This window comes from Triticum aestivum, chromosome 3D (genome assembly GCF_018294505.1).
Source record: "Triticum aestivum cultivar Chinese Spring chromosome 3D, IWGSC CS RefSeq v2.1, whole genome shotgun sequence".
Taxonomy (NCBI): Eukaryota; Viridiplantae; Streptophyta; class Magnoliopsida; order Poales; family Poaceae; genus Triticum; species Triticum aestivum.
The window spans coordinates 611,033,285-611,047,886 of record NC_057802.1 but is presented as its reverse complement, the minus strand read 5'-3'; the positions used below and the strand labels follow the sequence as shown (position 1 = coordinate 611,047,886).

General features: G+C 46.9%; 3 protein-coding genes across 3 annotated transcripts; all 3 read left to right on the top strand.

The window, feature by feature from the left end:
• The first annotated feature begins 1,147 nt into the window (after positions 1-1,147).
• Positions 1,148-3,090, top strand: LOC123075918 (uncharacterized). The gene is made up of 5 exons (XM_044498417.1): positions 1,148-1,674; positions 1,760-1,933; positions 2,154-2,336; positions 2,583-2,665; positions 2,747-3,090. The coding sequence occupies exons 1-4, from the start codon at positions 1,213-1,215 to the stop codon at positions 2,583-2,585; spliced, it is 822 nt and encodes a 273-aa protein (XP_044354352.1). The 5' UTR covers positions 1,148-1,212; the 3' UTR covers positions 2,586-2,665; positions 2,747-3,090.
• Positions 3,091-4,457: 1,367 nt separating this feature from the next.
• Positions 4,458-5,302, top strand: LOC123075917 (Werner syndrome ATP-dependent helicase homolog). Its single transcript, XM_044498416.1, has one exon. It carries the CDS (start codon positions 4,562-4,564, stop codon positions 5,252-5,254), a length of 693 nt encoding a protein of 230 aa, XP_044354351.1. The 5' UTR covers positions 4,458-4,561; the 3' UTR covers positions 5,255-5,302.
• A 3,737-nt stretch (positions 5,303-9,039) lies between these two features.
• Positions 9,040-10,722, top strand: LOC123075916 (uncharacterized). The gene is made up of 2 exons (XM_044498415.1): positions 9,040-10,295; positions 10,420-10,722. The coding sequence occupies exons 1-2, from the start codon at positions 9,082-9,084 to the stop codon at positions 10,487-10,489; spliced, it is 1,284 nt and encodes a 427-aa protein (XP_044354350.1). The 5' UTR covers positions 9,040-9,081; the 3' UTR covers positions 10,490-10,722.
• The last annotated feature ends 3,880 nt before the right edge of the window (positions 10,723-14,602 follow it).

Here is a 14,602-nt window from a genome sequence, read left to right as displayed (position 1 = left end):
CCTCCTGCCCAAAAGTCTAGTAAGAATCAATTTGTTTTGTCATTAAGAAATTTTAGATTAGTTTGTTGAAATTAGCCAAAAGGGTAAGTAAAAGAAAATCAAACTGAACATACGAATTTTGAATCGACACGCAAAACGCCTATGTGTCATAGTGTCTATCTAATTAATGATCAAATAGCTCTAGAGTCGTTGGCCCCAGCCGCTCCAGCCGACGCCGAGGATGCCTGTGTCTAAGAAGGTGTCTTCCAGGACTATGGTCATTGTCATAATAGATTAGTTATTTATTTCTATGTTAACTGTAACTATGAATACTTGCTGAAGATGTTGCACTAAAATGAGAAAATAAGGAAATTTGGGGAATAACATTGGAATGTCGGTACTTGATAGGGTCACCTACTAAGGGTAGGGCGATGGACCCGACATCTAAGGCCCACCTAGGGCCCCACACCATCATTGCAAGGTCTCTAGACCACATGCGCATTCGGATGCGCACCTCTGTTTATCCACTGGGATATGATTAGCTACTCGGATGTCTTCCCGCTAGTCGGCCTCATCAGCAGCACTCGGACGCAGGAGGCCAAGAGGCGACGTGGGAGCTTCGAGAGGCTTAAACTAGGGACATTAAGTGTAGTAATAGCGGCAGTTACCAGTAACGCCTGTAGTTACTCCCCCTCTTATCTCCCCTTGTAACGTGGCATTGATTAGGGCGAGCACATTCTATATAAGCCCTCTCTCGGCTCCATGACGAGGGTTCGCAACCTACTGTGATCACATACCTTAAGAGAAAACACAAGCTTCACGGCACGAGACGTAGGGCTATTACCTCTCCAAGAGTGGCATGAACTCGCTAAATCCGATTGATACACATGTGCCGTAGCTAGATTCCGCCCTTACATAGAAGTTCAACTTGCTTGGTTGGCTTGACTCCAAGGACTCGCCCAAATGTATATAGGAAGAAAATGTTTGAAACTACGCAAAAGGACAAGGAACCAAACCAAACACTTGCTTGGCGCAAGAAGAAAAAGAAAAGAAGAAAAGCAAATTGAATATTCAAATTCAACATTCATATGCGTCCACGTGTCACGGTCTCTACCAAATAATGGCACAATGTGGTGTTCAAAAAAAAAAGGGCAAAATGTGTGTACCGTAGCAAAAGGCCAGTAGGCAGGCAGGCAGCAGGTGGAGGAGTCAAAGGCGGAAGCTTTGCCTGCCATGGCCATGCCGTCCACCGCGTCTTGCTGCTTCGCCTCCTCCTCATCCCCCCATGGCCGGCCCCGCCTCCGCCTCCTCCTGACCCACACCACCACTGCCTGGACCCCCGCGCGCATCCGCCTCGTCTCCCGCTCCGCCCCTTTCCCCCGGAACCTCCTCCCGGTCTCCTCCTCGTCCCAGCCGACGCCGGATGTCGCCGGAGACCAAGGGGAAGACCTCACCGCCCAGGGGGGCAGGGAGGTGGAGGAGGACCGGGACGAGCGGTACGGTTTCGAGATGGAGGTGCGGAAGCTGCCGGGGAAGAAGAACCGGCGGCTGGTGCGCGCGCGGGTGCGGGTCGGCGCGCCGCTCCGGGCCGTCTGGGCCACGCTCACCGACTACGAGGGCCTCGCCGGCTTCATTCCCGGCCTCTCCGAGTGCCGCCTCCTCCACCAGGACAAAGCCTTCGCCCGCCTCTACCAGGTTTCTCCTCTCCTCTCGCCCAACCAATTCGTCGAGCAGGTCGTGTGCGGTGGTCTGACGCATGGTATGCTTGGTTTCTCTGCAGGTCGGGGAGCAGGATCTGGCGCTGGGGTTCAAGTTCAACGCCAAGGGCACCATAGACTGCTACGAGGGGGAGATGGAGCTGCTCCCGGAGTCCGGGGCACGCCGCCGGGAGATCGACTTCAACATGGTGGACGGTGATTTCAAGGTCTTCCAGGGCAAATGGTCTGTCCAAGAGGTAACATGGCCCTACCTTGTTGCTCATTATCAGAATTCAGATTCCCAAACTAACTGCTGTTACAGAGACGAGCCAAATTGATAGCCTAGGTTCATTGTTACTCTGGAATAAGCAATTTTACTTCATAGCATGTCACCTGAATTCACGCCAAGCAGCCTAGGATTGCATTAATCTGAAAAAGGCAGCTACGTAATCTTGTTTGTAATTCGATCCTGTGTAGGTCGATGGTGCAGGAATTTCAGCGGCGCAGGAATTTCAGACTACGCTTTCGTATGTGGTGGAGCTGGAGCCTAAGCTCTGGGTTCCGGTTCGGCTACTGGAAGGGAGGATCTGCAAGGAGATCAAAACCAACCTTATTTGTATCCGAGAAGAAGCAGAGAGGATCCAAAGGTTACTGGACGAGGTAGTAATTGTGACAATCGCAGCTGCTCAACTTTTTGTCTTCCTTGTGCAAGGCATTTCATTACATCAAATGTCATTCAATATATCATCTAGTACAATACTAGAATCTTAATAACCGATGCAAACATTTTGGATTGAAATGTGTACTTTCCTACTCCACTTGTATATTTCCTTCTTGGAACCACATCCATTTTTTTCATACATCTGTTGCCACATCGTTTTTCATTTCAACGTCATGTATTTTCAGTGATAACTAGGATGAATCCTGAAGGCTTTCTCACAATGCCGTTCTGGATTATAGTTCTGTGTACGCTCCGCTCCTTAACAGAGGTATGTTCAGCCCGACTTCAGTTATGTTGTTCGATCCTTGTGATTAAAGTGCCATGAGTCTGATGGGTTTCAGTCTCACAGGGAATCAGGTAAACAAAAATCAGCACGCTTCTTGCGTCAAGGTGTTGTGGAAGGCCCCCCAGTTGAGTTGACATGGCTGGATAACGAATGGAGGGACCTTACCTGATCTGAGTCTTGCAGTTTAGGATTTGTTTTTGCTACTTAATTGAAGAGTGGGCAACTCAGCATACATAATTTTGTTAGAAGATGTTGGCGGGATGGTTGACTGTAATGCATAGACAGCGAACACTTGTCCAGTTGTTTTTGTTGTAATGTCATCTCTGATGTAATATAATACAGCGGATAAATTACCAGTTCCTTTGATACAGTTGAACAGTAAAGCAGTTCAGAACAAGTTACCAATCCGACCATGGGATAACTTGTTCTCTTGTTAACTTTTAACCCCAAAACATAAGCTAGATTGCGCTTTTTCTTTCTTTATTTTCTTTCATTTACTCATCCAATTTAGTACCTAAATTTATATAGTATTTCACTTTTTTGCTTGGTGTTACTTTTATTGTTCCATGTGCTTTTTTTTTGGGTCTGGCCATAATGCCTCTCCTCAGATCATGAAAAGAAAAGTAACTAATCAGAATTCAGAGTGAGATGTCACGAGGATGTGATGAGGACAAATCCTGTGCGGGTCAGGGAGCAGGATCTGGCGCTGGGGCTCAAGTTCAACGCCAAGGGCACCATAGACTGCTACGAGGGGGAGATGGAGCTGCTCCCGGAGTCCGGGGCACGCCGCCGGGAGATCGCCTTCAACATTGTTGACGGCGATTTCAAGGACTTCGAGGGCAAATGATCTGTCCAGGAGGTAACATGATCATACCCTGTCCTCGTTGTTCTTGCTCATAATTCAGATTCCCAAATCGGTGTTGCTGAGTCGAATCATACTGCTATGATGCCAGGCATGGAGATGAGCCAAATTAATAGCCTAGTAGAAGCCTAGGTTCATTTTCATTATTATTCTGGAATTTGCAATTTTAGTTCATAGCAGGATAACCTGATTTCATAGAGCTACTGTATCTGTGTCGATGAACCATGTTAAGCAGCCCAGGGTGTTAAAATATGTTAGCCTGATAGGTTTGCAATCTCACAGGGAATTCGGTAAGCTAACCCAATCTTGTAGTTTAGCATCTGTTTTCGCTACACAATTGAAGAGTGGGCAACTTGGTATACATAGTTTCAGAAGTTGAAACATTTCTGAAAAACTGAAATATGAACGGGCCATGTGATATCCCGACCATGGCAGGACGGACGTACGCACACGGTGGCTGTGGCATTGTCGAAGGCCGGGGCTCATGTTGTGGGGCTTCATGGCCACACGATCTAGCCGACTTGCGCCACCAAGGCGTGTGAGTTGCCGGCGCGTCACCGGTGGCTCCGTCCGCGAAAGGCTCCGGCTCTGGTGGTTCGTGGCCGGAGCCGTCGCAGGAATGAAAGACGCTGTATCATTTCTGCCAGTCGTCCAGCACACAGGTGCCGCCGTCGCCGAGCGAAATCGATCAAGGCCTCAAGAACTACTGTCTTCGGAAGCACGTAGTGCATATGCTGATGGAATCCGGACGGAACTCCCGAACCAACTCGTATGCGTGTCCGATTCAGGATTGGAGGGCAACTCCCAATCCGACTCGTATACGGTATACCTACGCGTACGTGAGAAGATGCATGCTCTGTATATACATGGCGAATCGATCAGGACGCATACCATCTTCTTTCATTATTACCACGCTGATTTCTCGAGTCATACATACGCCTGCCGCCTGCCGCCGCGCGGCAGAGGGATCATCATCGTCGCTACCTTCGAATCCAGCCTTTGCTAGCTGCTTCCAAATGGCGCGCCAGCCGCCGCACAATGACGAAAGGCCGTACCACTTCGACTCTCAAGGCATGGACATCAAAGCGACCGTCACAACCCAAGCATCCACGGTGGAGGCATGGATATCGCGCGTGTGGGCGAGCTACCTCCGGGACGCCGACGAGAAGCTCGTCGGCCTCGACACCGAGTTCACCGACGCCGTCTTCGGGAAGAGGCAGAAGGACCTGCCAAAGGAACAGAAGCAGCGCGCCGCCGTGCTCCAGCTCTGCGTCGCCAACGAGTGCCTGGTGTACCACATCGTGCACGCGAGGCACGTACCGGCAATGCTGAGGAGGTTTCTCGCCGACAAGGACATCGTCTTCTGCGGAGCCGGGATCAGCCAGGACCAGGAGATGCTGGGCTACTACGGGCTGAACATCGCGTCTTCCTTCGACCTGCAGCAGCGCGTCGAGGTTCCGAAGAGCATCTGCAGCAAGCCTACACCGTCGTTGATTGATTTGGCAAACTACCTGCTGGGAACAAAGCTCAGCAAGGACGGGGAGTGCGACAAGTTAAGGAGGTCGGGATGGGGTGTGTTCCCCTTGACCTTTGAGAGGATCAGATATGCGGCGGTTGATGCCCGGCTGAGCTTCGAGGTCGCTAGGAGGCACTTTCGGTCAGGTTGCTACGATCGCCCTGGCGACTGCTTAAATTTCGCTGTGATTTGATGATGTACTAGCAGGCTTCGATTTCTTTTAGTATAATAATAATGTGAATTTTGTGTATGATCACCCTGTGTGTTTTATCTCCCCTACGGTTGTATTATTAAGTGTTAGAATGTGCTTTACTTGTTTGATCAACTCTTGATAATTTACTATAGTTAACTGCCCATGCGTTGCTATGATGCAAAACCACAATTGCAAATGCACTGATACAAAATTTATTGTCTAAATGTTTGTGTTGTGTGGAACATCCTTGTGGTTTTGTCATGTCCCTCAAAGCTGGCCAAACGTGCCAGCACGACACGGACTGACCCGACCCATAATAATCGTGCCATACACTGCACGGCGGCCCATAGGTCCATGATTAGTAAACGAGCCATGTCGTGCCGGTCCACATGCTGCGCCTAGCGGCCCAGGCAGGCCCCCTTTGCTAATCGGGCTGGCACGCCAGACACATTGGCCCGCCAGGCACGCTTTCTTTGGAATACAAACACTACATAGGAAAAAAAATACAAAAGGACAATGACATAGGAAAAAGAATAATTACAAACACTACAACTACACAGCTTGTTGCCCCGCACCCGCAGTCTTCTCGTCTCTCTTGATGTGTGCCATTTTATGCCTACTCAGGTTGTCGGTTCCTCCGTGGCACATCAGCGACAAACTCCCGCATCTTTTGCACCTTTAAGCACAACGACACCACCCTCCACAACTAATTCTCCATTGTAGTAGTTCAGATGTTCAAGGTTATGAGATGAACATTCAGATCATCCCTGGTTGAGTGTGGGAAATGAGATGGGGTTTGAATGTGTCATGTGGGATAAATCTTGAGCCTTATTAGTGGCTGCCTCATTGGAACCTTCCATCACTGGGAAGTAAAAGAGTACAAAGCCACGCTCTAGAATTACAAAAGGATTACGGAAGAAAAATTGCAAGACCACACTATAACTATTCTTCCGGTTCATCTTCTTCAAGCGTCAGATTTTCAAACGTGACTAGCAATTCTGTCTTTTCTACGGTGTGTTGGGCTCGCCTTCTTGATAGCATTCCATCTTTCATGGCCAGCAGTGTTTTCACCATATCAGGGGTGAGACTAGTTCTTCTATCCTCAGTTATTCTTCCTGTTAGGCTGAAATGCTCCGATGATACCGTTGAGACGGTTACTGATAACACAACCCGTGCTAATATGAAAAGCACCGGATATGGTAAGCTTGTGTTCTTGCCACCACTGCAGTATGTTGAAATCGTCATTAGTGTCTTCATCGTACATGACTTTGTCACTGTTGGGGTACTTTGCTAACTCCCCGCCACCTTGAAGCACAGAAGGTGTTGTGGAAGAGCATGAGTCGCCGGCAGAGGAGGACAAAGAACCAAAGATTTTGCTCTAGCTCCTTTCTTTTTCCCTACAGTTGGTGCTGGTGGAGGTTCTTACCGTAAATTTCAGAAAGCATATCATGAACCTTAGATAATTCCCACTCCAGTTCTGGCGATTCAGAAAAATGCCACTTCAATGCAATTTTAGAAAGCTTATCATGATATGGTACGTCTTTGGCGTACTCTAAAAAAAATGAAGTAGCATTTTTCGGAGTTTGTAAATTGCAGTGGTTTTTCTGAAGCACCGAATTGGAGTGGCATTTATCTAATTAATCCTATAATCTAAATTCAGGGAGGTAGATAGTAAAGTGTGTACGTTAACCTCATTTGTTGTTTGCTGTTGAGTCAATTACACCATTGGTACAAGAACTTGGCAGGAATGATCACTTTAATGCTACAAGTTGTGGCGTACATTGAAGTGGTGCAAGAACTTGGCTTCATGGTTCAAATACGGTGCAAAACTCGTTTGTATATGTTCGTGGCACTGATGAGACATGCCAGCAAGGCGTGGGGCCGGCTGCCAGTGACGGAGATGGGACAGGACTTTTGACCTGCTATTTTTGCAAAAAGAAAACTAGATTTTTATATTTTTGCTTAAAAATATTGCTGGGAGGCCCACCTGCACAAATCGCACTAAGAAAAAAATAGCACACACGAGGCTTCGAGCATAGAACCGGCAGCTAACATGCGAGTGCACCTAACATCCTCTTTTTTTTTAGGGAAGAGCGCACCTAACATCGGCCAATGAGACATTCGGTGCACAGGTGGGAGACGTGAATTCTACATCCTTTTCCCCTAATAACAGCGTAAATGAAATTATTTAACTCACATGAAAAAGGTATCCAAGGGGCTCGAACCAGCGACCTGAAGATTTCAGGCATACGCGATTAACAACCAGGGCCGCCAAAATTTGTTTGCTAGATAGGCTATTGTATTGAGACCACTTTTATGTATATTATTCTCTCCGTCTCATAATATAAAAGTGTTAGTAACACTACACTTGTGTCAAAAACGCTCTTATATTATGGGACGGAGAGAGTATAATATTTTACTTATAAGTGTTGCCCACGATTTGTCGTAAATCATAAATATTTTGTTTCCTGAAAGTTCATAAACATTTTCGAAAACATGAAAACGTTCATATATTGCATGAATATTTTATTTAAAACATGAATATATAAATCATACGAATATTTATTTAAATATATTTAAATAAATGTTCATATAATTTAAAAGCATTAATTTATGTAGTTTTAAAAGGTTAGCATTTTACAAAAAATGCAGCGGGTGACCTCAGGTATGATCTTTATCTTTATCAGTATTTCTTGTTCCTGGGACAACCTATTGTTATTTATTGTTTTCAATATATTTAAAATTTTAAAACTACTTTATACTAAATTTGTGACTATTAATTTCAAAATATTTACCGTGGTTAAATATATTAATATAAATGTTCATATAAATTTAAATTAAGTTTTTAATAAAATATTAATGCAATATATAAAAAAATTCATGCTTTCTGAAAATGTTTATGTCCTTTTTGGAAACAAAATATTTATGTAAAATATTACGTTTTCTAAAGAATGGAAATGCGGCCTCAATATAACCATTAGCCTACGTGTAAGAAACAATCTTCGTCGCGTGTTAGTTTGCAGTATCGGGATAGGAGGTCGCTGATTTTGACTGCTGAAACTTTTTCATCCGAGTTTAGAGTTTTAATTTATGCTATTAGGCCAAACTGGCACAGAAAATGTCATCAGGCTTGGTGGTTTATCGCCAAATTGTAAAACGTGTAGGTCCTTTGTTTGAACCCCTGGGACTGCGGGTTTGTGCTGTTTAAAGGTAATAACTTAAGCTGTTGGGCTAATATAACTTCCCACTTCAAAAATTCACATAGAATTGATATGAAATTCACATAACTTCCCACTTCAACATCGATTGATTTGGTAAGACGCGCGCAGGAGATACCTGCGGGTTTGGGCTGTTTCTAACAGGTGGACCTCACAGTGTTGTTTTTGTGTAAAAAAAATAATAAAAGCTGAAGGTTTTTATTTCATTTTTGCAAAAAGAGCAGGCCACACGCCCTGTCTCCATCGTCCGGTCACTGAGAGCGGACCCATGCCATGCTGACGTCATGGATGTATACGGACGAGTTTTGCACCGTATTTGCACCACGATGCCAAGTTTTTGCACCACTTCAATGTACATCACAACTTGTAGCACTGAATTGACCATTCATGCCAAGTTCTAGCACCAGTGACGTAATCGACTCTTTGCTGTTTGACGTATGTGCCACCCGTGTTAGTTGCCGTAAAGTATGCGATACGGATACGGCCCGCATCGTGAGTTCGTGACGACTTCCAGCTCCAAGCATATATCTTTCGAGAGTAACCCAAACCCTACGCAGACGACACGAGGCTCCTCCTCCGATCAGATCGCTCAAAGACACGGCGGCGGCCATGGTGGCCTCGCTCCCGCACGACCTCCTCCTCGACATCCTGCTCCGCGTGGACGACGCGGCCGCGCTCTTCCGATGTGCCGCGGCCTGCAAGCAGTGGCGAGGCCTCGTCGCCGACCCCGCCATGCTCCGCCGCCGGTGGCCGGAGGACGCGCGCCCGTCCCTCGCCGGCTTCTTCATCAAGAACCGGGTCCGTGATCAAGAGGCCAAGGCGCTCGTCCCCACGCCACGGTCGGCGCTGGGCCGTCGGTGCCGTGGCCTCCGCTCCTTCGTGCCCACCGTGCCGGACCGCGCCGTGCCGCTGGCCTCCCGCCGCGGCCTGCTCCTCGTGCGCCTCATCCCACCCCGCGAGGCAGACCTGGACCAGACGGTCCTCCGTCTGGCCGTGTGCAACCTTCTCCTCGGCACGTGCGACGAACTCCCTCCTCTAGTGCACACCACCTCTGTCAGGTATAGTGACTATGGATGCTACTGTTGTGCCATTCTATCCAGTGACGATTGTCGCTCCGGCAGCGGCGGACAGCCACCGCCCTTCTACGAAGTGCTAATCGTCACGGCCGGCCATGAGGGGGGGCGGACTAAGTTTGATATCCACACCTTCTCGACTGACAAACCGAGCTGGAGTACAAGGCGCTCCTATGAAACTATGTGGGACAATACCATCGGGTCATTCTGTCAAACCGACGCCGTAGTCTGCCACGGCGTCGCGTACTGGCTATTTCATGATGACAAGGAACGGTGTTTCCGTATTGTTAAACTGATGATTGGCCAGGACGACTATCTCAGATTCACGTGGCTCCCGGACGAGATGTTGCCTGACCGAGATCACCGCCCGTGCCTTCGCCTGAACAGCGACGACACGCTCTCGGTGCTACAGATGCAAGAGACAGGTTCCCGGCTACAGATATGGAGACAAGAGGGCCAAGACAGGTTCTATCATTCCTCACAATGGCTCCACCCTCAGACGATCGAGCTGATACAACCATACTGGAAGAAGACGACCCAAGGAAAAGACACACTTTCCATACTGGGAGAGAAGTGTGGCAAATTGCTTGTCATGGACGGGCGCGGGCGCGTGTACACCGCCGATCTCGAGACCGGAGCAATGAAGGAGGTGGCGGACGGGCCTCACGCACGCCCCAACAGCCCTCTGGACGCCGTGCTCTTAGAGATGGACTGGCCGGCGTTCTTCGTTTCACGTCTTGGTATAGACAGGTATAGCTACCCATGATTATACATGTGTCTTTTTTTTACTTATCATGGTTGATTGATATATGGGTGTTGCTTGTGTTTTTCTTATTTTGTTGGTGAATCCTTGACTAACACTCTCATCTCCCAGTGGAGAGGAAGCTGCAAGAAGAAGAAGGCGCAAGGGAAAAGGCGGTAGGAAGACTCACAGCCATGCCTAGGCAGCAGATAGAGGAATTAATATTAGGTTGTGTGTGTTTTGTTGGTGGCAAGTGGCTATTTCGGTTTTTAAAGTCTTGTATGGCGAGGATGTTTGCATGTGTCCTTGTTCTTTACTACACTAGACTACACTAGATGACCCGTTGTGCCAATTGGCGCAGAGACCAACATTAGCCTAGAAGTTAAGTGAACTATTTAAACAATTTTTTTCTCTGCAAATGATTATGGTTGTACCTTGTTGATAATTGCCTGGTGATGAAAATTTCATAACTTTCTACTGCAAGACATAAGGCATTCTCTTGAGCAGATCAATAAACTCTAAGATTTCTTTTCGATGCTCCGGTTGTCCTCACCTCGTAACTGCAACAGGAAAACAACAATCGAGAAATTAATTAGATAAACCATTTGAACGATTTTCAGACTGGCATTGAAGTACTGAGGTAAACAAAGGATCTTTCATTTTGATGCACCCCGAGGTATGCACATATGAACTCTTGAAACATTGAGGAAATGAAATAAGAGAAAAATGATTGGTTACATCTTTTAGCACACCATCAGTCCATCAATATAATATTTTCAACCATGAAGAGAAAACAAAGGAGTTGGCAAACTTAAGATCCACACATAATTCTTCAACTTTTACTTCCCTAGTTTTTTGTATTGTCCTCGTGCTATAATTTTGTAGACCGAATAAAGTCAAAGATGACATTTCTCCAAGAGAGGGAGGATGATATGGACATGGTCATGGTTGGATACAAGTTTGTACTCCGTGGAAATTTTAGTTGGAAAGAGTTATTGGGTCGAACAAAACATCATGTTGACATTCATAAACATTTGAAGAAGTTCGCAAAGGTGAAAACTAAAGTTATGCATTCCATAAAGTATTTGTGTTGCTTCTTTGTACTGGCCTATTTTGCTTTGTGCGATGACCAGCTAGAGTCGAGGACAAATCCATTTCAAGAGGGGGAGGATGATGAGGACATGACAATCATTTATACGCCCGTGGTCATCAAAGAAGAAATCGTAATAATTTATGTTAAACAAATACATGACCAGGTGAACGTTAACTTAAGTTCTTACTTTAATCTTGAACACACAGCTACAATTTCATCACCATTGTTGTTACTCGTGTAAGTGTCAAAAACAGTAATTTTTGGGCCTCGGGCCTGTGTTTGGGTCAGGCTTACACGTGGAGGTGTTGAAAAAGAGTAATTTTTGGGCCTCGGGCATGTGCTTGGGTGGGGTTTACACATGGAGGTGTCGAAAATGAGTAATTTTCAGGCCTCGGGTTGTGTTTGAGCCGGGCTTACACGTGGAGGTGTCGAAAAGGAGTAATTTTCGAGCCTCAGACCTGTGTTCGGGCCGGGCTTACATGTGCAAGTGTCAAAAAAGAGTAATTTTCGGGGCTCGGGCTTGTGTTTGGGCCGAGCTTACACGTGGAGGTGTCAAAATGCAGTAATTTTTGGGCCTCGGGCCTATGTTTGGGCCCGGCTTACACGTGGAGGTGTTGAAAAGGAGTAATTTTCAGGCCTCGTGCCTATGTTTGGGCCGGGGTTACATGCATGTGGAGGTGTTGAAAAGGAGTAATTTTCGGGCCTCGTGCCTGTGTTTGGGCCGGGCTTACATGCATGTGGAGGTGTAAAAAAGGAGTAATTTTCGGGCCTCGGGCCTGTGTTCAGGCCGAGCTTACACCTGGAGGTGTCAAAAAGGAGAAATTTTTTGGCCTCGAGCCTGTATTTAGGCGGGCTTACCCGTGGAGGTGTCAAAAATTAGTAATTTTTGGGCCTCTGGCCAGGTTTGCACGTGGATGTGTCGAAAAGGAGTAATTTTGGGGCCTCGGGCCTATGTTCGAGCCGGGCTTACATGTGGATGTGTCGAAAAGGAATAATTTTCAGGCCTCGGCCTGTGTTCGGGCTGCACTTACATGTGGTGGTATCGAAGAGGAGTAATGTTCATCCCTTAAGGATGTATTTAGGCCGGGCTTACACGTGGAGGTGTCAAAAAGGAGAATTTTTGGGGCCTCGGTCCTGTGTTCAAGCCAAGCTTACACGTGGAGGTGTCGAAAAGCAGTAATTTTCAGGCCTCGGCCCGTATTCGGGTCGGGATTACAAATGGGGCTGTCGAAAATGAGTAATTTTCAGGCCTCGGGCTGTGTTTGGGTCGGGATTACACGTGTAAGTGTCGAAAAGGAGTAATTTTTGGGCCTCGGTCCTATGTTCGGGCTGGACTTACAGGTGAGTGTTGGAAATATGCCCTAGAGGCAATAATAAATGGTTATTATAACATTTCTTTGTTCATGATAATCGTCTATTATTCATGCTATAATTGTATTGTCCGGAAATCGTAATACATGTGTGAATGCATAGACCACAACGTGTCCCTAGTAAGCCTCTAGTTGACTAGCTCGTTGATCAACAGATAGTCATGGTTTCCTGACTATGGACATTGGATGTCATTGATAACGGGATCACATCATTAGGAGAATGATGTGATGGACAAGACCCAATCCTAAGCATAGCATAAAAGATCGTGTAGTTTCGTTTGCTAGAGCTCTTCCAATGTCAAGTATCTTTTCCTTAGACCATGAGATCGTGCAACTCCCGGATACCGTAGGAGTGCTTTGGGTGTGCCAAACGTCACAACGTAACTGGGTGACTATAAAGGTGCACTACGGGTATCTCCGAAAGTGTCTGTTGGGTTGGCACGAATCGAGACTGGGATTTGTCACTCCGTGTGAGGGAGAGGTATCTCTGGGCCCACTCGGTAATGCATCATCATAATGAGCTTTATGTGACTAAGGCGTTAGTCACGGGATCATGCATTGCGGTACGAGTAAAGAGACTTGCCGGTAACGAGATTGAACAAGGTATTGGGATACCTATAAATAGTGGGGGGAGGGAGGGCAGCAGCACCACAGCCCCTGGCGCCTCCCTCTCCCCCTGCAACACCTCTCCCTCTCGCAGAAGCTTGGCGAAGCCCTGCCGAGATCCCGCTACATCCACCACCACGCCATCGTGCTGCAGGATCTCCATCAACCTCTCCTTCCCTTTGCTGGATCAAGAAGGAGGAGACGTCGCTGCTCCGTACGTGTGTTGAACGCGGAGGTGTCGTCCGTTCGGCACTCGGTCATCGGTGATTTGGATCACGACGAGTACGACTCCATCAACCCCGTTCATTAGAACGCTTCCGCTCGCGATCTACAAGGGTATGTAGATGCACTCCTTTCCCCTCATTGCTAGTATACTCCATAGATGGATCTTGGTGATGCGTAGGAAATTTTAAAATTCTGCTACGATTCCCAACACCGGCAACCCGGGAGTGACAATAGTCGGGACACTTCCCGGTGATGACCGTAGTTTGAGGAGTTCATGTATTCACTAAGTGCTAATGCTTTGGTCCGGTTCTTTATTAAAAGGAGGCCTTAATATCCCTTAGTTTCCAATAGGACCCTGCTGCCACGGGAGGGTAGGACAAAAGATGTCATGCAAGTTCTTTTCCATAAGCACGGATTACTATATTCGGAATACATGCTACATTATATTGATGAATTGGAGCTAGTTCTGTGTCACCTTAGGTTATAAATGTTGCATGATGAATGCCATCCGACATAATTATCCATCATTGATCCATTGCCTACGAGCTTTTCACATAGTGATCTTCGCTAAGTTACTTTTCCGTTGCCACTGTTACTTTTGCTACTATTACCGTTACTTCCATATTACTTTGCTACTAAATAATTTGCTGCAGATATTAAGTCTTTCAGGTGTGGTTGAATTGACAACTCAGCTGCTAATACTTGAGAATATTCTTTCGCTCCCCTTGTGTCAAATCAATAAATTTGGGTTGAATACTCTACCCTCGAAAACTGTTGCGATCCCCTATACTTGTGGGTTATCACCCATCTCCCGACGCAGTTCCAACTGGCCGGTCGAGAACCTCCAGAACATGAACACACCATGCCGCTAACCGTTGAATTCAAAGAAGGCCAAGAAGCAAGCATGCGTTCAGATTGTCAAAGAGGATGGATGGTTAATTACCCCGACCCACGGGTCGTGGGCATGACGCTCTGTGTGTCGTCGAGGTGGATCATCTTATTTCGGCTAGTGGCAATGTAC

Bases quoted from the DNA above. Each gene is read 5' to 3' on its own strand.
- LOC123075918 (XM_044498417.1), top strand. From the start codon at position 1,213: ATGGCCATGCCGTCCACCGCGTCTTGCTGCTTCGCCTCCTCCTCATCC. The intron at 1,675-1,759 runs GTTTCTCCTCTC...GTTTCTCTGCAG, and splicing joins CCTTCGCCCGCCTCTACCAG to GTCGGGGAGCAGGATCTGGC. The intron at 1,934-2,153 runs GTAACATGGCCC...GATCCTGTGTAG, and splicing joins GCAAATGGTCTGTCCAAGAG to GTCGATGGTGCAGGAATTTC.
- LOC123075917 (XM_044498416.1), top strand. From the start codon at position 4,562: ATGGCGCGCCAGCCGCCGCACAATGACGAAAGGCCGTACCACTTCGAC.
- LOC123075916 (XM_044498415.1), top strand. From the start codon at position 9,082: ATGGTGGCCTCGCTCCCGCACGACCTCCTCCTCGACATCCTGCTCCGC. The intron at 10,296-10,419 runs GTATAGCTACCC...CTCATCTCCCAG, and splicing joins TCACGTCTTGGTATAGACAG to TGGAGAGGAAGCTGCAAGAA.